Source organism: Marmota marmota, unplaced genomic scaffold, assembly GCF_001458135.2.
Source record: "Marmota marmota marmota unplaced genomic scaffold, marMar, whole genome shotgun sequence".
Lineage (NCBI taxonomy): Eukaryota > Metazoa > Chordata > Mammalia > Rodentia > Sciuridae > Marmota > Marmota marmota.
In genome coordinates this window covers 19,005,016-19,032,018 of record NW_025999990.1, presented here as the reverse complement: position 1 = coordinate 19,032,018, position 27,003 = coordinate 19,005,016, and the positions used below count along the sequence as shown (strand labels likewise).

The 27,003-nt window shown below is 50.2% G+C and overlaps 1 protein-coding gene across 7 annotated transcripts in view; it reads left to right on the top strand.

The window, feature by feature from the left end:
* Window positions 1–27,003, top strand: part of Ctif (cap binding complex dependent translation initiation factor) — a 268,442-nt gene that overhangs the window by 227,937 nt on the left and 13,502 nt on the right. For all 7 annotated transcript variants that reach the window (XM_048806254.1, XM_048806251.1, XM_048806255.1 and 4 more), the window contains one exon: window positions 563–718. In XM_048806254.1, coding sequence (XP_048662211.1) covers window positions 563–718 — 156 coding nt within the window. The remainder of the gene's footprint in view (window positions 1–562; window positions 719–27,003) is intronic.

Below are 27,003 nucleotides of genomic sequence, written 5' to 3'. Positions count from 1 at the left end.
GGAGAATGAGTGAGTGAATGAATGCATGCTTCAGTTTTCCTACTGTCTTCTAGACCCTTTGCAGGAGGGGCTGTACTTGTGTTTCTAGCCAGCGGCCAGGGCTAAAAATGGGCCTGGGTGACCAGTTGCTGGCCCTGTTGGCAGGGGTGTGTTATCGTTACCCTCCCTGGTGGGAGACAGTGTAGCCACAGGGAGTTGAAAGAGGGAGGGGAGCAGTCCAAGAAGGGTGTCATCCCGATCCCATCCCCCCTCCTCAGTCTTGGGGTCACGAAGGCAAGACTTAAGGGCCTCTGGGAAGGAGGGTGGTGACCTGCAGCATGCCTGGGCAATATTGGGAAAAGATGAATCTGTGCCCCAACACAGCGACACCTGGAGAAGAGGTGTAGAAGCTACCAGTCAAGGTGGTCCCGCTGCCCCAGAGAGTCCACAGGTCACCCACCCCATCCTCATTTAAGACATGGGGTTTGCCTGCTGCCCAGGACTGGCTCTTGGATAGCAGGTTCTGTGGCACAGCGGGTTGTGCCCGGGCCCCTCGCTGACACAGTCTTTTGTGCCCCCACAGAAGGACTTCACAGTGCGCGAGGAGCTGCAGCAACAGGACGTGGAGCGCTGGCTCGGCTTCATCACCTTCCTGTGCGAGGTGTTCGGCACCATGCGCAGCAGCACGGGCGAGCCCTTCCGCGTGCTGGTGTGCCCCATCTACACGTGCCTCAGGGAGGTAAGAGCCGTAGGCCCCGCCTCCGCCGGGCCACGCCCCGACAGGCCACGCCCCCAGGCCCCACCCCTGGCCGGCAGCACCCGGGCCACGCCCCCGGCTCGCAGAAATGGCAGCTCTGGCAAGAAGCGCTAGAAAGCTGCAGGGTTGCATAGCTTATAAATGCTTTGGTAAGGAGAGACAGACGTCATTCCCCATGCCTCTACATCGAAAGCCAGGTTTTCGTTTCTTAGGTTTACCTAAAGAATTACTTTAACTCAGACTTCACACTGGCCACAGAGAGGAGGCCTAGGGTATTATTTCAATGAATTTTCTATAAAGAACATATTTGCTTCTACATTTCATCTGAAAAAGGAATAAATAAGAATAACCAGGGCTGGGAGTGTGACTGAGCAGTAGAGTGCTTGCCTAGCATATGCAAGGCCCTGGGTTGGGTCCCTAGGAAAGGAAAAAACATATATATATATAAATTTTGAAGAAGCAAGAACTTCATGGGGCACTTGTCCTACAGAGTATTATAACACATTTTATAAGGTAATTCTGACCGTTCTCAGGATACATTTGAAAGGGGACAAAAGTGGAAGCTTGAAGCCCAATTGGGATTGCTTGGGACCCGTTTGTATCAGCAGGGTGAGGTTGGGGGCTATGAATACAGCCCTGAGAAAGAGGAGGGAGAGGGGTGTTTGAGTCCTAGTTGTATTTTTGAGTTAGAGCCAACAGGACATGCTATTGGAGATGGAGAAAGACACTAACAAGTTCTCTATTTACCCACCTGGTGGCAACATTTTCAGGAAGAGCAAATGCTGGAAGAGAAACAGTATGGGGATGAGAACCAGGACTCAGTTTCGGGACATTATATTTGGGTCTCCTGTTGAGCACCCTTGGGGAGCTGTCCAAGGTTGATGGACAGAAGGGTTTGAAGCTTTGGAAGGGGTCACAGGGAGATAGGGGGTTCACTCGGGTTAAGTGTCCATGTGCACCTGGTGCTGGAGCCTGGAGATGGATGGAGTCACTCAGAAAGAGGGTCTAGATGGGGAGAGAGGCGGGGTCAGTAGAGGGGGCGAAGGAGGAATGGCCAGGGCGGTAGGAGGCAAACCAGGAGGGTGAGGTGTCAAGAAGAGTCCAGAAGAGTCCATGAGAACCATCACAGCGGCCCTCTGACGGAAGGTTCTGCAAGTCCCTTACTTCTGGAATGCTGTCCCCTCCCACCCTAGCAGCCCTCTGCTACCACCAGGACACTGGGAGGCACAGGTTCTAGAGAGCCAAAGGACCAACACAGAGAAGTGTCCTGGCTTTGGCCACAAGGAGGTCATGGGGACCTGGGTGTCAGTGGAGGAGAGGATGGGTGCATGGTGAGCCCTTCTGGAAGTCCGCGCAGGGCCGCGGGGGGGGGGGGGGCAGCAGGGAAAGGGCTCTGGTTGGCTGAAGGGGAGGGGTGGAGTCCAGGGACATGTTTGTGTTTTTGAATGGAAGAAGATAACAGAGCAATTTGAGCAGAGGCAGAGTTGTGTTTATGGTGTTTTCGGAGCATCTGTTTATAGGACCATAGCGTGCTCATTCCAGCCTAAAACAGAGTGTGCAGGTCCCTCTGGGACACTTGATAAGCCAGCAAGCCTCTGCCACTGTACAGGAAGAACCCTGTTTCTTCACAAATGTTCTTGAATTCAGAGTTGTTTCCCAAGTCCCACCGTCGACCTCTCCGGGCTAGTTCATGGTCAAGGGCCTTGGCCCAGCAAGCAGCACCCACAGGGCTGGCAGCTTTGCCTTCCGTGTCCCTTTGGGTTGAGTTGAGGCAGGGAACTTCCTGGATGGCCTCTGGGGTCCTCCCATCCTTGCCTGCATTGCCCTGTGCCTCTGGCAAGCCACCTCAAGACAGGGACAGTGCTGTTCTAGGGCAGTGACCTGAATTGCCCCGTCAGGTTTCTTCTGTGTGATCTTAACACACCCCACCCCCATTCCGTGTCGTTGTCACCTGCTCCCTCAGCAGGAAGCAGGGCAGGGCTATAGCTGAGCACTGGCCTGGCTACCGGGACACTTTTCACACCATCTGAGGTAGTGCAAACTTTCTGGCATGAGGTGCCAAAGGTATCAGGAAACCTACACAGACAAGAACAGAGAGCCCTTCCAAATGCACATTTGTTTAATGGATTAAACTTTTGGGGCATAGTTTGAAAAACAGAGACCCAGATCATGCTCATGGCAAACTTGAAGAGTAAATAAATCATTCATGCCATTCACCATTTTGTAAAAGAAGAAAACATAGCCCCAAGGTAGAGCAGGCTCCCTGAGTCAGGCTACCCGGAGGTTTAAATCCTAGCTCTGCGGTTTTTTAACTGTGCCATCCTGGGGGAGAGTTTACCTGCTCTGAGCTTTCCTCATCTGCATAGAGGCTCATTCTGCTTTTTCTACAAGGGTTTGGGGAAGAGGGGTTAGCATGGAGAGGGAGCACTAGGCCAAGTCGCTGGGCACAGAAGGAAGAACCCAGAGGCCTTATTCTGGGGCCTTCAGCTCTCAGAGAGCAGGGCTCCTCCCGGCTGATGGGGCTCAGGGACTGAGCAAACGCCTAAGCTTAAAGAGAACGTGGGCTGAGGGCCTTGACCATGGACACGGCCAAACCATGCTAGGGCTGCCTGGAGTTCTTGAACTCCCACTCCACGACTCAGCTTCCCCAGAATGGGGCCTTAAGAAAAGGTGAGGATAGGGCTGGGCGCATTGGCACACACCTGTAATTCCAGCGATTCGGAAAGCTAAAGCAGGAGGATTGCAAGTTCGAGGCCAGCCTCACAACTTAGCAAGACCCTTTCTCAAAGTAAAAAGGGCTGGGTGTGAGGCTCAGTGGTAGAGCTCTTGCCTACTGTTTGCAAAAGCCTGGGTTCAATCCCAGTACTTAAAAAAAAAAAAAAATGAGAACATTAGGAGGTGTCCTAGGGATCTTGACAATCCCTTTGGAGAACCTGAGACCTCTCTCAGCTCCTTGGAGTCCCTGGCTTAGAGTCAGTTTTACCAAGCTTATGCCCTTGCCTGACTACAGGCTCTGAGCAGGTTGAGGCCGCTCGGGGCGTTTCCATAGCCAAAGGCCCTGTTGCAGGCCCCCCTTGTGCTGGGGAAGCTTGGGCTTTCCCCTGGCGCCATGGAGAGGTCTGACCCCAAATCTGCAGCACCCACTCTGCCTACCTAACTCCCAGAACCACCCCTGCCCATATTCCTAGCTGCCCACTGGACCACCCCAGGTCTTGCCTAACCTTGGGCTCCTCCAACAAGGTGGGAGAACTGCACCCCAAATCCCCCGTGCCCAGTGCAGGCCCTCCCGTGCGCCCAGACCCACCCTTCCTGCCTCCATGCAGCACACAGGTCCCTGAACTCCTCTAATTGCCCTTTGTCATGGACATGGGCCACAGCTCCAGTCCCTGCTTCTCCCCACCCCATGGCCTCTGTTCTTTCCCACTGTCCCTGAGTCACACCCAGGGTGCCATCTCCAAGAGAAGGGTCTCCTAGAGCAAGCCTAGGGGACAGAAAATGTCCTTGTGACCTGCCCCAGTCACCTTTGTCCCTGGGCCTGGAGCCAGGCCATGTGCTCAGCCCCCAGGCCTGTCGGCTTGGATGACACCAGCCCTCAGAGTCCCTGCCCCAAGACAAGTCCCCTGGGCACTTCTTCCCCACCCTGACTTGGTCAATTATCTGCTCAAGCCTGAAACCTTGGAGTCATCTCTGCATCTGTCTTCCTGGCCCTGACACTTCCTGCTGGGCCCAGCCAAAGTCACCTCTTCTGTGGTGCTCCCCTGGCCCAGCCCACAGGACAGCTCCCAGGCAGCTCCCTCGTGGGGAACCCACCCCATCCTTGCCACGCCCTTGGAACATTGGCTGATGGTTCCATCTAATTGTGATAACAGCGCCTCTCGCCCTGTGGAAAGCACTGTCCAAAGCTTGTGCACCAACCCGCAGATTATCACCCCCATTTTCCAAAGGAAAACAGAGAGATCAGGCAACTTGCTAAGAGCCACACAGCAAGTTTGTGTTTGAGCCTCTTATGTGACCTATGGTTTGTGAATATCTTCTCCATAGACTGTCTCTCACTCTGGTGATGAGTCTCTTTTGCTGTGCAGAGGTTTTTTAGTTTGACATAAGCCTATTTGTCTGTTTTCCTTTTGTTAACTGTACTTTTGAGATCCTATCCCCAAATCATTGCCAAACCAATGTCAAGAAGCTTGGTCTCTATGTTTTGAAGTAACTGTATAGCGGGAAGTCTTACATTTAAGTCTTTATAATTTAAGTCTTTATAATAAAGTTCAAGCTGATGTTTGCATGTGGTGTGAGATAAGGGTCCAGTTCATCTGTGTGTGACATTCAGTTTTCCCAGCACCACTTATTGAAGAGACTGTCTTTTCCCCATGGTGTATTCTTGGCACCCTTGTTGAAAAACAGTTGACTATAAATGTGTGGATGTATTTCTGGGCCCTCTTTGCTATACCATAAAATTTATGTCTGTTTCCATGCCAATGCTATACTGGTTAGACTGCTATAGCTTTGTAATGTATTTTGAAGTTAGAAAAGCGATATTTTAGTCTTTCCATAAAAATATGTTACTGGAATTCTTATAAGGATCCCATTAAATCTGTAGATCACTTTTGGGTTTGTGGACGTTCTCAATGATATCTCAGAATGTTCCTAATTAATTGAAGATCTGGAACAAGACAAGGGTATTCAACATAGTCTGGAAGTCCTAGCCATAGGGATTAGGGAACAAGAAGAAGGGAAAGGTACCCAAATCATTAAGGAAGAACCAAAATTGTCTCCGACTGCAGGCAACAATGATCTTATATCTAAAAAACTGTTAAAGACTCCCTTCAAAAAACTATTGCAATGAATAAATTCAATAAAGTCACAGGATACAAAATTAAATACCAAAATCAGTTACATTTCTATGTACTAACAACGAACTATCCCACAGGGAAATAAAGAACACAAACCATTTACAATAGCTTCAAAAAGAATAAACGACTTAGGAATGAACTTAACTTAGGAAGTAAAAGACACAAAAAACCACAGAACATTGATGGAAGAAATTACAAAAGACACAAAGACATCCTGTGAGCTCTTTCTTTATATTTTATTTCTTCTTTTTAGATAGGCATGACAGTAGAGTGTGTTTCGACATGTTATACATGCACGGAGTATAACTTATTCTAATTAGGGTCCCATTCTGTGATCGCACATGATGTGGAGTCTCACTGGTCGTGTATCCATAGATGAACATAGGAGAGTTAAGTCCGACTCATTCCACTGGGTTTCCTATTCCCATCCCCCTCGCTTCCCTTATTCCCCTTTATCTAATCCAGTGAACTTCTATTCTTCCCCCACCCCCTTAGCAACCACATATCAGAGCATTTGGACTTTTAATCATTTGAGAGTTCATTTTGGAACTGGCTTATTTCACTTAGCACAATAATCTCCAATTCTATCCATTTACCAGTAAATGCCATAATTTCACTCTTCCATAAGGCTGATTAATATTCCATTGTATGTAACACATTATCTTTATCCATTCATCTGCTGAAGGACACCTAGATTGGTTCCATAGCTTAGCATGCTGATTTTAAGCCCTTTGGTTATATACCATGGAGTGGGGTAACTGGGTGAACTGGTGGTTCCATTCCAAGTTTTCTGAGGAATCTCTGTACTGTTTTCCAGAGTGATTGCACCATTTGCAGTCCCACCAGCAATGTATGAGGGTACCTTGTCCCCACATCCTCACCAACATTTATTGTTACTTGTATTCTTGATAATTGCCATTCTGACTGGAGTAGGATAAAATCTCAGTGTAGTTTTAATTTGTATTTCTCTAATTGCTAAAGATGTTGAACACTTTTTTTCATATATTTGTTGACCATTCTTATCTCTTCTCCTGTGAAGTGTCTGTTCAGTTCCTTTGCCTATTTACTGATTGGGTTTCTGGATGTTCTCATGATATCACAGAATGTTCCTAATTAATTGAAGATCTGGAACAAGACAGCTTTTTTGGTGTTATGTTTTTGACTTCTCTATATATCCTGGAGATTAATGCTCTATCTGAGGTGCAGGTGGCAAAGACTTTTTCCCATTCCGGTATATATAAATAAATAAATATAAATATAGATAGAGAGAGAGAGATTGATTTTTTTTTTTTTTGGTGGGGGGGAAGGTACTGGGGATTGAACCCAGTACCTCGTGCACACAAAGCAAACACTGTACCCACTGAGCTCTAGCCCCAGCCCTGATTTTCTCTCATTCTGTAGGCTCCCTGTTTGCATTCTTGATTGTTTCCTTTGCTGTGAAGAAGATTTTTAATTTGATTCCATCCCATTTATTGGTTGTTCATTTTACCACTTGTGCTTTAGGAGTCCTGTTGAGGAAGTTGGTTCGTAAGCTAACATGATGGAAAGTTGGGCCTACATTTTCTTCTAGTAGGCGCAGGGTCTCTGGTCTAACACTTAGGTCCATGATCCACTTTAAGTTGAATTCTGTGCAGGGTGAGAGGGGTTAAATTTCATTCTGCTACATATTTCCAGTTTTCCCAGCACCATTTGTTGAAGAGACTTTCTTTTCTCCAATGTATGTTTTTGGTGCCTTTGTCTAGTATGAGATAACCGTATTTATGTGGGTTTGTCTCTGCGTCTTCTATTCAGTACCATTGGTTTACATATCTGTTTTGGTGCCAGTACCATGCTGTTTTTGTTACTGTAGCTCTGTAGTATAATTTAAGGTCTGGTATTGTGATGTCTCCTGCATTACATTTCTTGCTAAGCCTTGCTTTGGCTATTCTGGGCCTCTTGTTTTTCCAAATGAATTTCATGATTGCTTTTTCTGTTTCTATGAAGAATGTCATTGGGATTTAAATAAAGAGCTTTGGATAGTATGGCCATTTTGACAATACTAATTCTGCTTATCCAAGAACATAAGAGATCTTTCTATCTTCTAAGTTCTTATTTTCTTTCTTTTCTCTAGTTTTCACTGTAGCGATCTTTCACCTCTTTTGTTCGATTGATACCCAAGTTTTTTTGTTCTTTGTTTTTTTTGAGGCTATTGTGAATGGGATAGTTTTCCTAATTTCTCTTTCAGTTGATTCATCACTAATGTATAGGAACACATTTGATTTATGGGTGTTGATTTTATATCCTGCTACTTTGCTGAATTTGTTCATGAGTTCTAGAAGTTGTCTGGTGGAGTTTTTTGGGTCTTCTGAATATAGAATCTTGTTCTCAGTAAATAGGGATAGTTTGAGCTCTTCTTTTTCTAGACTATCCCTTTCTTTGCTTTGTCTAGAGTTTCAAGGATCATGTTGAATAGAAGTGGTGAAAGAGAGCACCCTGTCTTGTTCCAGCTTTTAGAGGGAATGCTGTGAGCTTTTTTTTTTTTTGGGGCGGGGGGCATGGGAGGAATGGAGGAACTTCTAGATAGGGCAGTAGGTGGGGAATAGATAAGGAGTGGGCATGGGGTTAGGAAAGATGATGGAATGAGGTGGACATAATTACCCTAAGTACATGTCTGAAAGACACAAATGGTTTGACTCTACTTTGTGAACAACCAGAGACAATAAACGTCTGCTCTATATATGTATTATAAATTAGAAAGTGTATTCTGCTGTCATGATATAATAAATTAGAGTAAATAAAGTAAATAAAGCCACAGTCATATCAGACGGAGCTCTGCCCTGAGGACCTTAATTAACTTTAATTATCTACTATAGACTCTGTTTCCAGATACAGACACACTGGGGATCAGCTTCAACATATGAATTTTGGGGGAACACAAGTCAGTTCATAGCAGGGAGAGTGACATCTAACAATGTTAAGTTCTCCAACACATGGGTATGGGATATNCTTGTGTTGTCTGGCTTTGAGGATTGATGTGTTGGTTGGTGGGGGGGGGGAGCCGGTTACAGGGATTGAACTCAGGGGCACTCCTGCACTGAGCCACATCCCCAGCCCTATTTTGTATTTTATTTAGAGACAGGGTCTCACTGAGTTGCTTAGTGCCTGGCTTTTGCTGAGGCTGGCTTTGAACTTGTGATCCTCCTGCCTCGGCCTCCCAAACTGCTGGGGTTACAGCCGTGCGCCAGCACATCCACATCAGACCCTGAGCTCTTTTTAACAGCATTCTCAGGACACTTCCATCCTGCCCAGGTCCTCAGGCAAACTGTGACCATGAAAGTACCACACCCGGGGGGCTGGAATTGCTGTCTGTGGCCCAACTTGAGAGTGTCGCTTTTCCTGGAGACAGCTAGTTTCCCTGAAGCTGTGGCTCTGGTTGATCCACCACCCTTGTTTCCTGACCCTCCAACCCTCTTTACCTGTGCTCCTTGGTCACCTCTGGGCCCAGTTCTGCCCCCTGGAGTTACCACAGAATGCTTCTCTCTGGGCCCCTTACTTTAAGAGCCTGGTTGAAGATTCCTCAGGAAGCGGAATTTTCAGTGAATCTTTGAGAACCTGTTTCTCTGCACTTTTCTCTCATCCTTTCTCCTCCTCCACCCAAATCCTACCTACCCTCTGTCCATCCATTCCCCCAGCTCATCTCTACCCATAATTCCTCCTAGCCAGAGGTCAGAGTGGAGCAAAGAGGAAGGACTCTCTCATCCCTCTGCATCCAGCTCCTGCCAGCACCGACCTCTCCCTCCCCTACCCCGCCCAGGAAACCCCATTCACCCCTCCCTGCCCTTCCTTAGAAGGTGGCTCTGAGGGGTGTCTCCCTCCAAGGGTGCCCCCAGAGACACAGCAGCGCAGCCCGCTGGGCTTCTGGAGGAGGTGGGAAGTCTCCGCAGGCCCAGCCGCCCAGGGAGGAGAATGCAGAGGCCAGCAAGTCAGGCTCCTCAGGAAATGAAATTGCTCCTACAACAATGAGAGAGCGACTTTTTTACCGTTTTGCGTGAGCATGCATTCAATTGCTCACATTGTTTTGGCTCCGGGGGGAAATCTGACCTCGGAAAAGGCTGAGATGCAGTGGGTGTGGGTGGAAAGGCTTTCTGTTCCGCAGGGCTGAGAGTCAAGCAGAACAGTCTTTAGGGGTGCCTTTCCAGGAGGGACCCGCTTCGGCCTTCCCCAGAGCATGGGATGGAGCCCAGGCAGGGCCTGCTTTGGCCAGAAGCGGCCGAGGTACACGGTGCCCTGGGCAGGGAGGGAGTCAGGGAGCTGAGACTTGCTGGCTGGATCCATGGGAAATGATCCTGGACCCTGTGCTTCGGGGAGCTTTTACAAAATTACAAATTCCCAGAACACCCCCTCCCCGACCCTCCCCGCCCTGCCCTGCTCAGCTCAGCCAATAAACCAAACTTCCTGGGGATGGGGCTGATGGCAGATGTAAACTTTCCAAGTGATTCCAGCCTGCAGCCAAGGTCAAGGAACAGGAGCTGCCCCATCTTAGGTGCATTTAGCGTGCACCCAGTGACAAGCCAAAAACCTTGTGGGAAGGGCCCCGCCTTGTGAACTGGGACCTGGCTGTGGGACTTTAACCCAATTCTGTCTTCTTTCTGAATCTCAAGTTTCTTCCCTGCACCCCAGGAATAATGGGAGTCATGCTCACCTTGAGGGTTTGTTGAAGGCTTAAAACAAGTGAGATGTTCATGTAATGCAAGGGGTGCGTGGCCGCCCCCTCGGTGAGTTGTCACATTGTGTGCTGCTGTCAGTGCAAGTGGTATCCCAGACGTGACTCCAGAGAAGTATGGCATCACAGGGGGCCCCAGAAAGCAAGGCCTTTTCTTCTCTGGGCATCCAACGCCCCCTACAGTCAAACACAGCCCCAACCCCACTAGCCAAACTGCTCCAGCTGTGTTTCTGGGGTCAGCCTTGGGCTGTCCTGCCCTGAGCAGTCTTCTCCTCCTGGCTCGTGCCCACCTTTGTGCCAGGCTTGCTCACCACCGCCTTCTGCCCTGCCCTGATTGACTCCTCTTATGCTGTAGCACTAGGGGCCACACAGGGCTGTTGGCATCTGACTCAGGACATGTCCTCTCCCTAGGTGGCTGCATTAATGCCTTCTGAGTCCTTCCTGGTTGATTTTAAGGTATCTTTCATTGATACCTGGAGGACAAGCCGATTCTCAGTGGTCACAGAACCCTGACTACACTCCGCTGAGGATTCAGTGCTCATTTTCCCCCCCACTACTGGGGATTGAAGCTGGAGCTTCCCACACTGAGCTACATCCCCTGTCCTTTTTTAAATTTAATTTTAATTTTGAGACAGTCTTGTTAAGTTGCCCAGGCTGCCCTTGAACTTGTGATCTGCTGCCTCACTCAGCCTCCCTGTGAGTAGCTGGAATTACAGGCATGTACCACCATGCCTAGCTCTGTGCTCAGTCTCGAAGCAGTGATTTCCTTCCTTCATATTGAACTTCAAAGTTTCCTAGTTGTACTAGAAGGAGGGAGTGTTGTGATCCCCACCCCCAGCCTATCCACTTGGCAACCACATCCCTAGAAATTACACAGCCATGAACTCTTACGAGCTGGATGAAGCAGGGTGTGTAGGCAGTGGGCAGCTGGTGGGGACCAAGAAGAGGCAGGGCTGGGGCCTTGGGAAAAGAGGGTTATGGACAGGCATAAAGGGAAAGGAGAGAAGCCTCCAGAAGGTTTGGACCCAGGTGTGGGGGGCAGAGTAAGCATGCCCTGCCTGTAAAAAACTACCTGATGGGTGAGTCATGAGCCAGCTCTGGCTCCATTCTGATGGTTGCAGAATGACACCAAGAGCCTCTGAAAGTTTTAAGCCAGAAAGCAACACCATGGAAGGCACAAAAGAGAGTTTATGTATTCATTCAACGAACAGAGGAAATGCTACTTCCTTGTTGAACTGAAAAGTCTGCTAGACACATTTCTTGCTAGAAATGCGCTGAGATAACAAAGTCACCTAATTCTGGAGCCAGAGGACCCTCAGGTGATTTAAACACTGTGGAAAATGCAATGCTCCAAATCAGGGCAGGAGTGGGGGGCTGGGAAGAAGGAAGGGGGGAGCTGAAGGACATCAGAGCAGAAAGCAACTCCCAGCACCTAGTCTTCTGAATCTGTTCTTACTGTGACCATCAAACAAAAAGACTCGGCAGGAGGGGAGGGCTGAAACCAAGCTTGGAAAATCAGGAGACTTTCTCCAGGAACAGTTTCTTCCAGACCTAATCTTAGCCACAGACCCCACAGTTCCTCTGAGCATGAGGGGCCAGGTACCTAGGCCCTGGGCACTAGTTTAGCACCAGAGTCTCAGTAGGTCCTACAGCTGCTGCTGTGAATCCCCAGGCTTAAGCAACCATTCCTGTAACTGTTGAAATAACCCCCACCAGTTTAGTCTGATCCGGAGCTGTTCTCAAAGCGATTTGTTCACATGCAGCCAAATCACTTATTGATGTGATGCTGACCTGATCACACCCCCCCTTACCCAAAACACACACACACACACACACACACACACACACACACACACTGAGCTAGCCCAGTCTGAGACTACACAGGATCCTGGACCTCGGCAAGGTAAAGCTGAACCCCCCCTCCCCACCCCCACCCTATAACTGTTCTGCTTCCTTAGCCAGACTCGCACACTGAAACGTGAAATTTGAAGCCCGTGCTCCCCTTAGCAACCATGGTAACACAGGATCTGATAGAGAGCCTGGAGTTATAAAAATACCAGCTTCTACCAGACACTGGTTTCCAAAGGGAAACCAGTCTCCAAGCCAGAACCATTTTTAAACAGTTCTGAAACTCAAGAGATTGCCAAGCAAGCCACTTTCAGCATAGCTTGGGCAGGACCCCTCTCTGGCTCTCTTCTGGGGGTGGTGGGGGCGGGCTTGGGTGTAGTCTCTGTAGATTGAGAACCACGCGGGAATCAAGGAGTCCTAGGAGGGTATAGGCTGGGGCAGTTTTTCCTAGTAAACACCAACTATTTGCATTGTTTAAAAGTTCGTTTGAATGGCGGAGCCCCAGTGACCCTGCCCTTCCAGTGCCCTCCCAGGACATCCGTCCGCAGCCCCGTCCATCCCAGTCACAGAGGGGGAATACTTGGCCCTTCTCCCCTTCCTAGAAAACCTTTTTAATTCACATGACCATTTTGCAGCAGGAACTCTAAATTTAAAGCCTCGGATGCAGAGGTAAGGGGTGGAGCTTTGCAAACCTTCCCACTCCACAAAAAGGGCCGGGTGTCCCGCGCCCAGCCCTTGCCCTGCCCCGGGGCGGGCTCGGCCGCTGGCCTTGGGGTGGGGACTCCCCTACACACCCGGGCGGGCGCGGGCAGGGGCGCCTCCGCCCCGCCTCCGCCACTGGCCCGGAGCGACAGCCCTCCCCGCCGCCCCTCTGCGCTCCTCCTCCTGCCTCTTATCTCCCCGGGCCAGGCCTTGTAATTTTGAAAAAGTCTAACTCGGTAATTAATGTCTGAACTGCAAGAGGCCCCTGCTTCTGCAGAGCCAGCTGGGGACAGGGACAGGGAGGAACTAAAGGGGGGAGGGGGTGCAGATTTTTTTGTAAATGGTCCCTTGGCCTGAACGCCAGATAATAGGACTGTATGTTGTTGGAGTTGTGCGTTGAGATACACATCTAGGGACATTCACGTGCATCTGCAGACGTTAGGTCCTTTGGGTTAAAGCCACACACAATAGAATACCATCCTTCCTGCTGGCTCTCCAAGGCTATTTCCTAGCTGACTGATGGCAGAGTCCAAGAACTTGGGAACACAGGGGGCCAGGCAGGGGCACTTTCTGGAGGCAGCTGGGTAGAGAGATTGACTGGGAGGGACAGAGAGTGTGTATATGTTTAAAGATAATAAAACAACCAGGGTGTGGTGGTGTATGCCTGTAATCCCAGCTACCCAGGAGGGTGAAGCAGGAGGATTGCAAATTTGAGGCCACCCTGAGCAATTTAGAGATCCTCTCTCAAAATAAAAAAGGCCAAGGATGTAGCTTGGTGGTTTCATGGTAGAGCGCTTGCGTAGCATGTATGAGGCCTTGGGTTCAAATCCCCAATACCTCAAAAAGAAATAATAAAAATAAAGATAATAAACCAGGCTCTCTCTATGGAGGTTTTAAAAAGATGGCCATCAGGAACTTCAGGTGACACAAATCAATGAGTAAAGCTTGTGTGTTTGCCACTGGTTGGAGAGCATGAATGTGACCCCCAGCCACCTCCCTAACCCCGTCCCAGGACCACCTCCTCCCCACCCAGCCTTCACGCTCTGGCTGGGGAACCAGTTCCCCCATCCCCAGCCATTGGGTGTCAAGTGCAGGCCCTGGGCAGGAGCAGCTGTGCCTGTCCTACAGAGCTCCTGCCTCCTGGGGGAAAGGAAGAAGCAACTCCCTACACTGAGCTGGTGGCACCCAAGCGCACACACCACCCTCCCAGCTGAGCTGATCTTTCTTCTTAAACCCGCCCGGGCTCTCAGACCGTACAGATCAAATTTAGCTTGAGTGGATGATAGTGGGTGGCCTCAGTTCTCAGTCAGATGTGGATAGCGTTTGGGAAGCACCTGTCCAGTGTGGGCAAGACGCAGTTAGGAACCACCTGTCCCCTCGTTTCTGTCCACCTCAGGACCCAGCTAGAATCCAGTTCCTCATTGAGGCTCCATTATCACAGCTGCCCGCACTGACCAGTAGATCACAGGTGGCCTTGGTCAAGATCAGCCCTTGTTGTAGCCCTAAAATGGGGTACTGGGGAAAGAAGTGGGGCTTTGGAGGCAGATACAATCAGGCAGCAAGCCTCTGTGGCCCTCAGGTTTCTTGCAGGGGTTGAAAAATAAATGAATATAACTTAGGAGATTTGCTAATTACAAACCGACTTCCTTCCTTGTATCTCCTTGTCTGAGGGACACACCAGCTTTGAAAAACAAAGTCATAAAATAAAGGGATCAGTCAGCAGCATATTTAATTGTAGAAAATGAAGTGCTTTGGGGAAGGGGGTGCTAGTGACTGAACCCAGGACCTCACCCGGGCCAGACATGCACTCTACCACCAAGCCTCCTCCCTAGCCCTGCAGTGCTTCTAAATGAGAAAAAAATGTTAAGGATTCAGTAAAATGAGTCTCTGGGGGTTTGCACTTGCTGCTCCTCAGGGGAAATGCCATTTTTTTTAGATATCCTGGAATCCTTAGATGTCAGTTCCTCAGAAGGGACCTCCCTGACCACACCCACCTCAGCCTGCTGCCCCAACAGCTTTTTTCCCCCTTTTCGCAGTACTAATAACTGGCATTACCTTAAGAGTTTTCTTTGTTAATCTACTTGTCTTCTGTCTCCCCAGCTAGCATAGAAATTCTGTAGAGGCTGGGAATGTGACTGTATATCCCAGGCTTAGAATGGTGCCTGACATATAGTAGGTGATCAATAAATACTTGACTAAAGAAATAGAGTGTCTAGACTGAGCTGAGCAGGAGACAGTAGTCAGCCTTTCTGAAATTAATCTGGGGAGGCTTCTCTGAGGCCAATCCAGAGTCTTTGCAGAAACCAGGTGAGGGAGTTGGGTAGGGCTGGCTGGGAGTGGTCCCTGGAGATGAGCTCAGAACCCAAGAAGGAAGAGAAACCCTCCCTCCAGATCAAACTATTTGTGCCCACAGTAAGAGTGAACCAGTGCAAAAGTGCTCTCGGTCCATGGAGTTGCCTGGGTTCTGACCCACGTTTGGCTCTGGTTGGGTGGTCTTGTCTCAACGGCGGGCCACTGAGCTTCATGGGAGATTTAATCCATCTGTCCAAAGTCAGATCTCAAGAGCCACAATCACTGGAAGAAGTCAGGGTGGTCTTCATACAGAGTTTCCTAGATCAAGAGCCCATGGGAGGGATTATTGAGGGGGCACGGAGTGAGCACCTGTTGTATGCCAGCACCTTCAGCTGGGCCTGGGGAGTGGGTGGTTACAAGACCTACACTCCTGTGCCTACCACTGGTGAGAGAAGGGGGCTGTCCAGGGAACAGGTGGATGCCAGGAGGGTCAAGGATGAAGGGGGAGGTAAGAGGAGGTGAAAGGGTGGGGAGGCTGAGAGAAGACACTCAGTCACAAACACCGAAACTTCCCAGCCCTTAGGAATCACACCAGAATCTCAGCTATGGAGCCACAGTCCAGGGCAAGATCAAGTAAGCCATACCCATATGTTACTTTTTCTAGTACCCATTTAAAAAATCAACAGGTGAAATTAATTTCATGTAATCTAATATAGCCAAATAGTTATCATTTCAACATCTAACCAATATTAAAAAGTATTAAGATTTTTTTTTCTTGCAATACTAGGGATTGAACTCAGGTCCTCAAACATGCCAGGCGAGCATTTTACCACTGAGCTACATCCCCAACCCAATGAGATCACTTTTATATTCTTTTTACTCTTTTTCTTTTCTTTTCTTTTCTTTTCTTTTTTTTTTTCCTTTCTTTTTTCGCTTAACTAAGGCTTTGAAATCCAGTGTGCATTTCACACCAAAGACCCCTCCAGCCAGACCGGGCGGGTTCCAAGTGTGAAAGACCACATCTCACTGTTGGCTCCTGGGTTGGCCAGCACAGGTCTGCAGGCTAGCTCCCAGGGTCAGCAGGCTCTGGGGACAGTTCTGAAACCCCAGAGACTAAAAAACCACTTTTGATAACTTCCCCATTTCTGAGTACCCCACAGGAAAGGGAGGCAGCACAAGTTGAAGCCTAAAGCTCACAGCCAGTGGGCGAGGGTGGCTGATTGGTCAGAGAGCTTGGTGGCAGGATCTGCAAAAGGCGAGCCTTTAGATCCTGCAATGAATAGAGAGGCAGAAGAGCAGCAGAAGAGAAGGGTAGAGGCCGGGGTGGCAGAGTGCACTGCAGGGAGAACAGAACCCCTAGCTGGAGGAGCGGCACTGGGCAGGAGCGGGCAGCTGCTAGCTGCTCCTCACGGTGCCCAGGCAGACATCGAGGCCCAGTGCGTGGAAGGCACAATTAGCTCATTCTTTCGTTGCCCTTTTGATTACACAGGACTACCATTTCTGTAATTAAGACCTTCTCCCTTACTCAGAGGTATTGAAACATAAAAGTATTTGCTGAATCTGGTTTCCCAGGGTTAAAAGCCAGACTTAGGAAATGCAAACACACTTGTGGAAATGCAAACACACAGGCAGTGACTAATTAGCCTTAATTAAGGCTGAAGCCCTGCTTAAAACAATTAGCTTTGGGACTTGAACGGTAGGTAGGTACAGCCCCAGTTTTGCTAATTGTCCTTCCCTGATAGCTGGGATGTGACCAGTCTTGGGGGAAGGGACTTAGGGATTTGGGTCTGGACTGGACTGTGTTCCGCTGGGTTTGGAAATGTTAGTCAGGGAGAGTTTGAGGTGTGGGGAAGGGCAGGGAGGATGTGGTTTGGGCAAGGGGAGTCAAGAGGCTGCCCCGGGCTTGGCCGTGCGCCATGGGAAGTCTCAGCAGCTACTACTGGCCACACCGAGGTGGCTTGCCTGGCCGGAGCTGAGGGCGTGGGCCAAATGTTAGCTGACTGGAAAGCAATTAGCCGAGGTGGGGCTGGCTGGGAAAATACCTGGAATCCCAGGGCCGGAGTCGAGACTTGCTTGGCAAAGGCTGCGGGCTGCAGGCTCGCGGGGGTCTGGGAAGTGAGGGGGGCCCAATGAGCTGCAAGTCTTTCTTGCCTGTTGCTGATGGGGAGCAGTGGATTATGATGTGGGGGATCCTGCAGCCCTCTGGGAAAGACGCCTTTTCCCTTGATCACTCTTTCCTCTCTCCACCTGCCCCCATCCCTGCGCAGATCTGGACTCTTCTCGGGCCCGCCTGGGGCGGTTGGATGGCTGCCCCCTTCCATAGGTGGGAGGCCTGTACGTGTACCACCAGGGACTTTCACGCTGGGAAACGAGGGGTGGAGAGAGAAATGTACACTCAAGGGAAAAATTGCTCAGGAGGGGTAGGGGAGGTCTTGAGGAGGACCCTCTCCCCAGAAAACTGTGTGTATTCAAGCTTGCCTGGTCACCTGAAGCCTGCCTTCTGCAGGGGGCTTCCCATGAAGGACCCCTGCTCCAGCAGCAGAATTGCAGGTTTTCATACAGGCGAGTGGGAAGGTCTTGGTTGCTCAGAGGGGCCTTCCAGGCCACCGTCAAAGCCGTCGTGTACAGGATGCCAAGTGTAGGCCCCAAAGCCCCTGACACCTCTCCCTCGCCCCTTTGTCTCTTCTCCCTTCCTTTCCATAGATGGGGTCAGCAAACTCCTCCTCTAAAAAGCCAGGTAGTAAAGATTTTAGGCTTTGCCTTTTTTTTTTTTAATTTGTTAGTTATACATGACAGCAGAATGCATTTCGATTCATTGTACACAAATGGAGCCCAACTTGTCATTTCTCTGGTTGTATGCAATGTGGAGTGGGGACATGGGAAGGATAGAGGGTAGGCGTTGCCTTTTAAATAATCAGAGTCAAGTGTAACCACATCCCTGTGCCGTGTGTCGCAGCGGGCAGCAGTGTGAAGCCAGACATGAGAGTGGTTTCTATCCAGGTGGCTCAAGCCGCCCTCAGAGCGCAGAAGCAGCCTAGACAGTATGTAAATGAAGGAGGGTGACTCTGTTCTCGCAAGACCTTATTTATGGACACTGAAATGTGAACTTCATATCATTTGAGTGTGTTACAATATATTCTTCTTTTGTTCCTCACCCTTCTCAACTCTTTAAAAAAAATGTAAAAATTGTTCTTAGCTCCGGGGCTATAGAAAGCAAGCCATGGGCAGATTGCACAGTGCCCTGGAGTATACACCAACCCCCATCAAGATCTGTGGTTCTTAACTGGGAAATTCCCCTCCAGATGATTCTGAGGCACAGTCAAGTCTGAGAATCACTGTCATAGGGAGAATTTGCAGGTACCTCTCCTTCCGGGAGAGGACCGAGTACCCTGATCTAGTCTGACCTCCACTCCTCCCTGCCCCCATTTTACAGATTACAAAACCAAGGCCCAGAGGTGACATCGCTCTGTCACATGAATCCAGGCAGAGACTTTGATGCAAATCTGGGTAGTTTTCTATCTCTAGCCGCCTTCAGAGTGTGGTCTTGCCAGCTCACACTGCCTGGGGCCCTAGCCAAGACACAGGAAGTATGTATATGTCCCCAGGAGCCCCAAACGGCAGGGCTCCAATGACTCACTTCCCACGAGTGGAGCTGGTGCCCGCTGAGCCATCCTCAGACTGTCCGTCAGCTCCTCCAGACCTGCCCACCCTGTGCTATGGACTCCCACCCAGCAGAGCTGAAGTGAGAGGGGAGCACAAAGCCCCTCCAAGAGAAGGAAAAGTGGAAAGAATGAGAGCAGGGACCTCGGACCCACAGTACTGCACTAATGGTACCAGCTGCTGGGCAAGCTCCTACCCCCCTCCTGCCCCTGCCTCTCGGTACCAGGCATTGAACCCAGAGGCACTTAACCACTGAGCCACATTTCCAGCCAGTTTTATTTTTTATTTTGAGACAGGGTCTCACTGTGTTGCTTCAGCCTCACTGAACTGCTGAGGCTGGCTTTGAACTTGGAATCATCATGCCTCAGCCTCCAGAGTCCCTGGGATCACAGGCATGCATCACCAGGGCCCCATTTTCCATCAATCAAATGGAACTATTTACCTGTACCTAGTGCAAATGCTCTACCACTGAGCTACATCCCCAGCCCCATTCTTTATATTTTATTTAGAGACAGAGTCTCACTGAGTTGCTTAGCACCTCATTGTTGCTGAGGCTGGCTTTGAACTCGTGATGCTCCTGTCTCAGCCTGCTGAGCCTCTGGGATTACAGGCGTGCCCCACCTTACCTGACTTCCCCAGCCCTTTTTTTAAGTTTGCTTTTGAGGCAGGGTCTTGCTAAATTGCCAAAGCTGGCCTTGAACTTAGGATCCTTGTGCCTCAGGCTCCTGAATAGCTGGGATTACAGGAGATCACCAAAGTGTCCAGCTATGGTGGAAATTTTTATTTTATCTTTATTGGCCACCTTGGCCTTATGCCTTAACCACAGAGCTACCCAGCCACACAGCCTGAGCAGCTACATAAAAAGGAACATGATCCTCTGGTGACATGTGAGACCATGGCTGTGTTGATGAACTGATGGAAGCAGTCCCCCATCAATTTCCAGTGACAATTTAGGTTGGGATACATAAGGTTCGTGTACCTGGGGCCTTTGGGTGGCCACCAGGGTCTAAGAACACACTGAAACTGATTGCAGACTTCTGTGAACCTGTGTAGATGTGTGTTTTTCTGGGAGAGGTGCCAAAGTTTCATTAGATCTTCAAAGGGGTCCATGCTCCCACAAAAGGCAAACCCAGGGCTAGGGGTGTCAGTGGTAGAGTGCCTGCTTAGCATGCATGAGGCCCAAAGGAGTGAAAGAGTAGGAAATTTTGACAGTACTTCCTGAATTTAAGAATCAGCTTCCTGACCCCAAGGTGCCTGAGGCACATTGGAGATCATCTCATTCAGATCTGGGCTTCTGTTCTCAGCCCAAAGGACTGTGAGGAGCATTCCTGCCCCACCCCCTGATTCCCAGAATCCCATGATGCTCCATCAGGGAAACAGCAAAGTCGAGCAGCCAGGAAGAGGCGAGGTTCTCAGAGCTGCCTCCAGGTGAGCAAAGACTCGGGAAGGAACCACCCAAATCACCAGTGTGTTTGCTTCAGATTTCAGGCCAGCGGTGCAGTTTTAGAGTGGACAAAACCAGGTTCTGGTGTAAACGAAATGGCATTGTCTCTAGAAAGAGCTGGCAAAAGGAAGGGACCCAAGAAGACTCTGGGGTCCAACTAAGGTTCCATTTCTCACCCCAGGAGCTGGGAAGCGACGGCCTTCCTTTTGTGAAAATTCATCCAAATACTTAGACTGTGGACGCCTTTTTTTTTTTTTTGCACATCACACTTCAAGAAAAAGTTTTCTCAAAAATGTTCAACTGAGACAAGTAGAAAGACAATATAAAATCACCCCCCCCCCCCCCCGGGGACTTTTCTATATAATTTTGCAACAAAGTTAACACATAGTTTGAAGAAAGGGTCATTTATATATAAACACAATTATAGAGGAAGATTTTAAAATAATCCTAAAGCCAGATTTAAGTATCTTTCTTCTTAACCCACACTGCTATCTAAATCTACTGACACGACTTTGACTTGCTTTAATTATCTTACGGCCTACAAACTATCCCTCGGCTTCACGGCTACAGTGGACAGGCCTTGGTCTGGCCTATTTTGAGTAGTCCATCCGCCAGGGTGGTGGCTCTGCTCAGCCACCCCCAATCCAGTGCTGCCTGTCCTCTGCCCTCTCTCCTTCCCAAGGGCTTCCCTCTGATGAGTTTCTCTTTTCTCTCCCACGTTGTTGCCAAAGTCTCAGTCCTTGTCCCAGATGCCAATCTAATAATGAGGACATGGTTTTGAGAAACAGGAAAAAGAAGGTTCATTGTTTTGCTAGCAAAGGAGAAAGACACAGGACTCCTGTCCCACAGGCTGGGATTCTGCCCATCAGCTGGAACAGGGGGCTTTTAAAGAGGTGACTCAAGGGCGACATTCCTCGTGTCCTGAGCTGTAATTCATTTGTTAATTTGGGAGATGGGCATTTCTGAGATCTGCTGGTGCCATCCCCAGACCGGATGACTTTTTCCTGTGGTGGGTATGTACTGGGGACAGATGACTCTGCCTAGGATGGGGAAGAAAGGTAATCCTGTTTCCACGGAGATTAGGGATGGGGAGAGATCAGGGAGGAGCAGAGAGAGCGGAAGAGAAAGAATCATGGCCATTTTAAAAATAAGTTGAGGTGGCCGAGCAGCAAGGGCTGTATTCAAAGTGTCCCACTGTTACATCATCATACATGTCCCTCTCTCTGGTGATTTGTTCTCATAAGCCTATCGTGGAGGAGAAACCTTCCCTTAACCCCACATTCCCCTCCAGAAGCTACCTCCCTTCCATCTTCCTTTAAAGACAGAATTTTCAAAACAACAGTCTCCTCACCCACTGTCTCCCTAGATGACTTCTGCCCCGCCGTACCAACCAAGGGACCTTGACAGATCCCTGTCAAGACTGACATACGAGTTGAGCATCCCATATCTGAAAATCCAAAATCCATAGTACTCCAAAATCCAAAACTTATTAAGTGCCTACGTGACATTACGAATGGAAAATTCCATACTGTGAAACTTTTCCCCATGCACAGAATTACTAAAAATGTTGTATGAGGTTACCTTCAGCCTCCAAGTATAAGGTGTACATGAAACATAAATGAATTTCGTGTTTAGACTTGGGACCCATCCCCAGGATATATCTCATTATGAATATGTAAATACTCCAAAATCCAAAAAAGCAGCTGAAATCCAAAACACTTCTGGTCCCAGAATTTGGGATAAAAAATACTCCTCCCGTGTTAAGAACTCTGCAGGCCTCTGCAGGCCTCACCTCCACTGTCATAGTTCAAAAGCAGCTAAAGGTAGAATGTAAATGAATGACAAGGAGTGACTATTACAACAAAAAAAATTATATATTAATTTCATACAATTTTTATGTCACCAAATGTTATCCTTCTTTTGCATTTTTTTTAACCGTTCAAAAATATAAGAGTCATTTTTAGCTCCCTAGACCATGTGCCCATACAAAAACTAGCCCACAGTGGAACTTGGGGCTTGGGCTGTCGGTTACTGACCCCTAATGTAGAGTGGGGTTCCTAGCTGAGGGCATTTGGCAATGTCTGAAGGCATTTTACAGGTATCCAGTGGGAGGAGGTCAGGGGTGCTGTTGATATCCTCTCATGCACAGGAATTATGTTCTTTGTGATTGACAAAATGTCACTCACACTGAGGGTGAGCAACTCTGGTCTAAATGACCTCATGGGGTCTCAAGGCCTTCAATGCCATCTTGTGCTAAGGACCCTTGCTTCTCCCTAGTTTAATCAAACTGCATAAAGTTTGTTTTTCCTTTTTCCATCTTTTTTTATTTCTTCCAGCCAGCTGGGGTCCAGGCAGGGTCCCTGGGCGAGACTGGTGACATTCCCGCTGCCTGGAATGCCCTCCCTCCCCTTCTCCACAACCGACTCTCGCTGCTCTACAAAGGTCTCTTCTCCGGGAAGCCTTCCCTGAGCCTCCTCTCCCCACACAAGTGAAAAGAGTTCTGCCTGTCACGACAGCACCCTCGACCCGTGTCACACGCAGCCCACTTAGTAACCAGAGCTCGCTGCGTGCCAGATACTGTTCTGAACTCATCTCGGAGGTTATCTGGCTTCATCTTGCAGCAACCCTCCTAGAAAGGTGATATTACCTTGCCCACATTGCAGATGAGGAAACTGAGACCCAGAGAAGTGACCCCTTTGTTGCACAATGTGACAAGTGGCTGACCGAGTCAGGGTTAGAATGGGGCAGATCTCCTTTTACCACCTTGGTTCCAATCACTGCTGGACTGACTGACCTGTAAGGACAGATCCAAGCCTCTTTTTTGAATGAATGAATGAGAAATGAACAACTGAATGAATGAAAAGTTGCTACTGTCCTTACGCGTGTTGAACCAGGACCTGCTAGACTCCAAGCCTCCTTGTTGTTGGGGACGGCATCCCAGGGAACAGAGGTCCTTCTGGGTTGCCTCGCACCCAGCCAGCGTATGCCCTTTCAAACCCAATCTTCAGCTCTTTTTCGAGAGAGACAGCTGGATTGGGCACGATGGGGCACATCTGTAATCCCTGCGACTGGGGAGTCTGAGGCAGGAGGATCGTGAGATCAAAGCTGGCCTTGGCAATTTAGCAAGGCCCTAAGCAACTTAGAGAGACTCTGTCTCAAAAAATAAAAAGGGCTGGAGATGTGGCTCTGTGGTAAATCCCCGGTCCCCAAAAAAAAGAAGAAGAAAAGAAAAGAAAGAGCCAGCTGGATACGAGGTCCTGTGTGAGCAGCTTGAAGCAAAATCTAGATAAGAGCTAGAGCTAGGTGGAACCAGAGAGTCCCCCTAGGGCTAGCAAGCCTTGTGCCCTGGGCGTGAGGGAGGAGCCTGGGGTAAGCTTCAAAGAGGAGAGGGAGGACCAGGGAAGAGGAGGAGTGGGGGAGGGGAGGAGGAGGGTCTTGCAGTTGGTCTCAAAGGACCTGGAAGAAGGAGCCAGGGTGGGAAAGGGAGGCTGAGGAGGACAGAGGACAGGACAGTTCCACGGACCTGTGAACCGATGAATTTGGCCGCCCAGGAGGTGTGGAAGAGGAGGGAGCCGAGTGCGGGGCCAGGGGGGAGGGGGCCGTGGAGCAGGAATGCCAGGCTCAGCACTTGATCTCCTTGCAGCCGGTGAGCTGAACACAGAAAGAATGCATGGGGAATACAGAATACTGACTCACATTCTCATTCACCCAAAAAGATCATCTCAGTTTAGAAAGTGTTGCCCCATTATTAAGATTTATATTCTGTTAAGGGGTAAGGCTCTAAAACCAAACAAACTTCCAGGTGCCAATTAAAGACCCTTATCTCCAGGTCTCTTAGACTTGGCAGAGCCCTTACCAAATCCCTCCTGACACCCCCAAGCAGCCCCAGGCCCTTTGCTCAGCCCAGGCCTGTCTGCCCCTCTGTTGGGTGGCTGCCACTCGGAGCACAATGCTTATTATGCCTGTAGCCTATTATTCTGGGAACATCAACAGAGCTTACTTGTCCCGGGCCCAGCTGTCCCTGCCCAGTTGGTCCTTGGTTACTGCCTTTTGCGCTAACCCACCGCTGAACCAGCTGAGCTCCTTCACCCAAGGGACAGAGCTCTGGCCAGCTTCTGCACTGTGGCCTCACGCTCCAGCCCTGGAAGATGGCGCCTTTGGGAACCAATCTACATTTATTCTTTTTCCTTTTGTCTTTTGTACCAGGAATTGAATCCAGGGGTGCTTAACCCTGAGCCACATCTCCAGCCCTTTTGATTTAGAGACATGTCTCACTGAGTTGCTTAGGACCTCTCTAATTTGCTGAGGCTGGCTTTGAACTTGCCATCCTCCTGCCTCAGCCTCCCCAGCCACTGGGATTACACACGTGTGTCACTGGGCCCAGCAGGCGTTTGTTCTTGAATACAGCTTGTCAGTTCTGCCCGGGGAAGAGGACACAGCTTAAGCCAGGGTGTCTTCAGAATTCCACACTTGGTGGCAACAGAGTGGGCCAGTATTTTACTTCTCCAACTCCTTGAGGCCCCTTGCTGGTCACTTCTGGCCTCCCGACTTACACTCCCAGTGGAGTCTGAGATTGGTCTCTGCCTCCTGCATCCTGGTGTTTATGGAGGGTACCACAAAGAAATTCTAAGGAGCTTCTGCCCACGCTCAGGGAGAGGAGGGTTGGCACAGCCTGCAGACCCTCTTAGACCTCCTTCTGTGAGCAGGGTGGGGTGAGGGGCTCTCTTCGCTGCAGCCTCCTTGGGGTTACTTCTGGCTGCAGAGTGTCACCCCTCTGTCCACACTCGCTTCCCCGCCATCTTTTTTCTCAGGAAATCAATCCATTCGGCTTTATGAAAGGAACCTCTTGCACCCCCAGGAGTGCCCTGACTTTCCTGACTTGGATGGATTGACACAAGGGAGGACCCATGGAGCATGTGAAAGGAGGCCTGGGGCAGTACCCTCCAGGCCTGGGGACTTGGTGGCTGGACAGCAATGCAGTGGCCTCCAGGAAGCTCACCCAGAGCAGGAGAGGTCAGTTTGCAAGTGCAGCCTGGCCTTGTGAGCTAGCTGGCCGGCTGGCTCCTGGCACTCAGCTAGACCTGTTAGGAAATCAGAGAGACGCTCTGTCCCTCTAGCAGGCGCCACTCCTCGCTTGCCACTGCCCGCTCCTTTCGGGTGCTGACTCTGGAGCCAGGCTGGCGGCCGGGTGCCCCTGCCACAGGCCCCGTGCCCGCCCGGGAAGCCTACACTCTCGCTTGGCTAGTGTCCTCAGCCCAGTCCGCTGATAAGGCCAGCTGGCTATCAGTGGCCATCTCGGGCGGGCAGGAGGGCAGGGGACTCTCAGGGAAGGATTCCAGACTGTTTCCTTCTTGCGTTGAGCTCCAACGCCCTTATCTCCTTTCCTGCCAGGCGGGGGCTCCTCGCTGCTCACACAAAAGAAAACCCGGCCCAAGACCCAAACCCCTACCCACCTGAAGGTGGAAGGCCTGCCTCTGATTGCATTCACTCCACCTGGCCACTGAGCTATTAGTTTAGTACCTGACCCTGCAGAGGGGCCGGGGTGGGGAGGAGAGGATGTCCAGGGAGTAGGACTGCCCTCGTGGCTGTTTTTGAAGCTCCTGGACCTGTCAGTCAACGAGATGCTTCTTAAAGAAGAAACTACCAGGGACTGGGCAGAAGCCAACTGCAGGCCCTTGGGGTGGGCTGGAGGCCAGCAGAGGTTACTATGGGATGGTGTGGAACAAAGGAGACTGCATGGCACAGCCCCTGCCCTGGGTGTCCTGCAGCCTGTGAAGAAGGCAGGAAGCCACTTTGTAGCATACAGGAATATGGGGACAATTGTGAGAATATGGAAATATAGAACATGGGACAAGTGGGTCTCCAAGAGGTCAACTGATGGCCCCGTTCATGAGGCTCTTCACCGTTGGCTCTGAAGGCAGAAGCCCGGCCTTCCACTTCCCCAGGCTTGCCTCTGTCCCTCAGAAGGGCACTGTAACCCATGACGTCCAGACCCGCAGCTGGTGATGCCTCCTGGAGGCAGGGGCCTGGCCCTGTTGACCTCTCAAGGTCCTGTTCCAGCCCAGCAGTCACTGACTCTACAGGCAAGTTGCTATGGGAACTATAACCTTGAATTTCCTGGCTCTGGGGCTGTGAAAATCACAACCTGAACCTTCCGTTGATGTGGGTTTTTCGATTAATTTCCTGTTTGATTGTTTACTTTAGAGAGCGGAAAATGCCTTCGCAGGCCGCTAGTTCCCTCTGCTGAGAGACTTGTTCACCCTCCCCTCAAAGCCAGCAAGGTCAAGTCCAGGCCTCAAGTGGGTGGAGATGGGGGGGCGGGAGCCCCTGCAGGGAGCAGGCCCAGCTGGGAGCAGAGGGCAGCACAGGCCTCCCCTGCCCTGTCCTGGTCTTCTCCTCCCTGGCCACGGTCCCCGCCTGACTGGATATCCCTGAATTCCCACTCAGGCCCTATGAGGGGAGCCTGCCCACCGGCCCAGCGCCCAGGCCTGGCCCCCAGACCCTGCCCCGCCCCCAGGGAGCTGTGTACGTCCAGACAGACACAAACTGCAGTCTTTCCTTCAGAAGTAGCAAGAGGAGCATGGTGTCCTGGAAGCCCCCGGCTGGGCTGCCCGCAGGAGGTGGGAGAGTCGCTGCTCTTCCACCGTCTCTCCTTCAACAGGGCCAGCAGATAGCACTGGACACTATGCCCAGTGCCGTGACTCCATCCTGGTCCTGCTCTATTCCTGGGAGCCAGGTGAGGAGAAGTCAGGTGTGGCCTGTGGCTTAG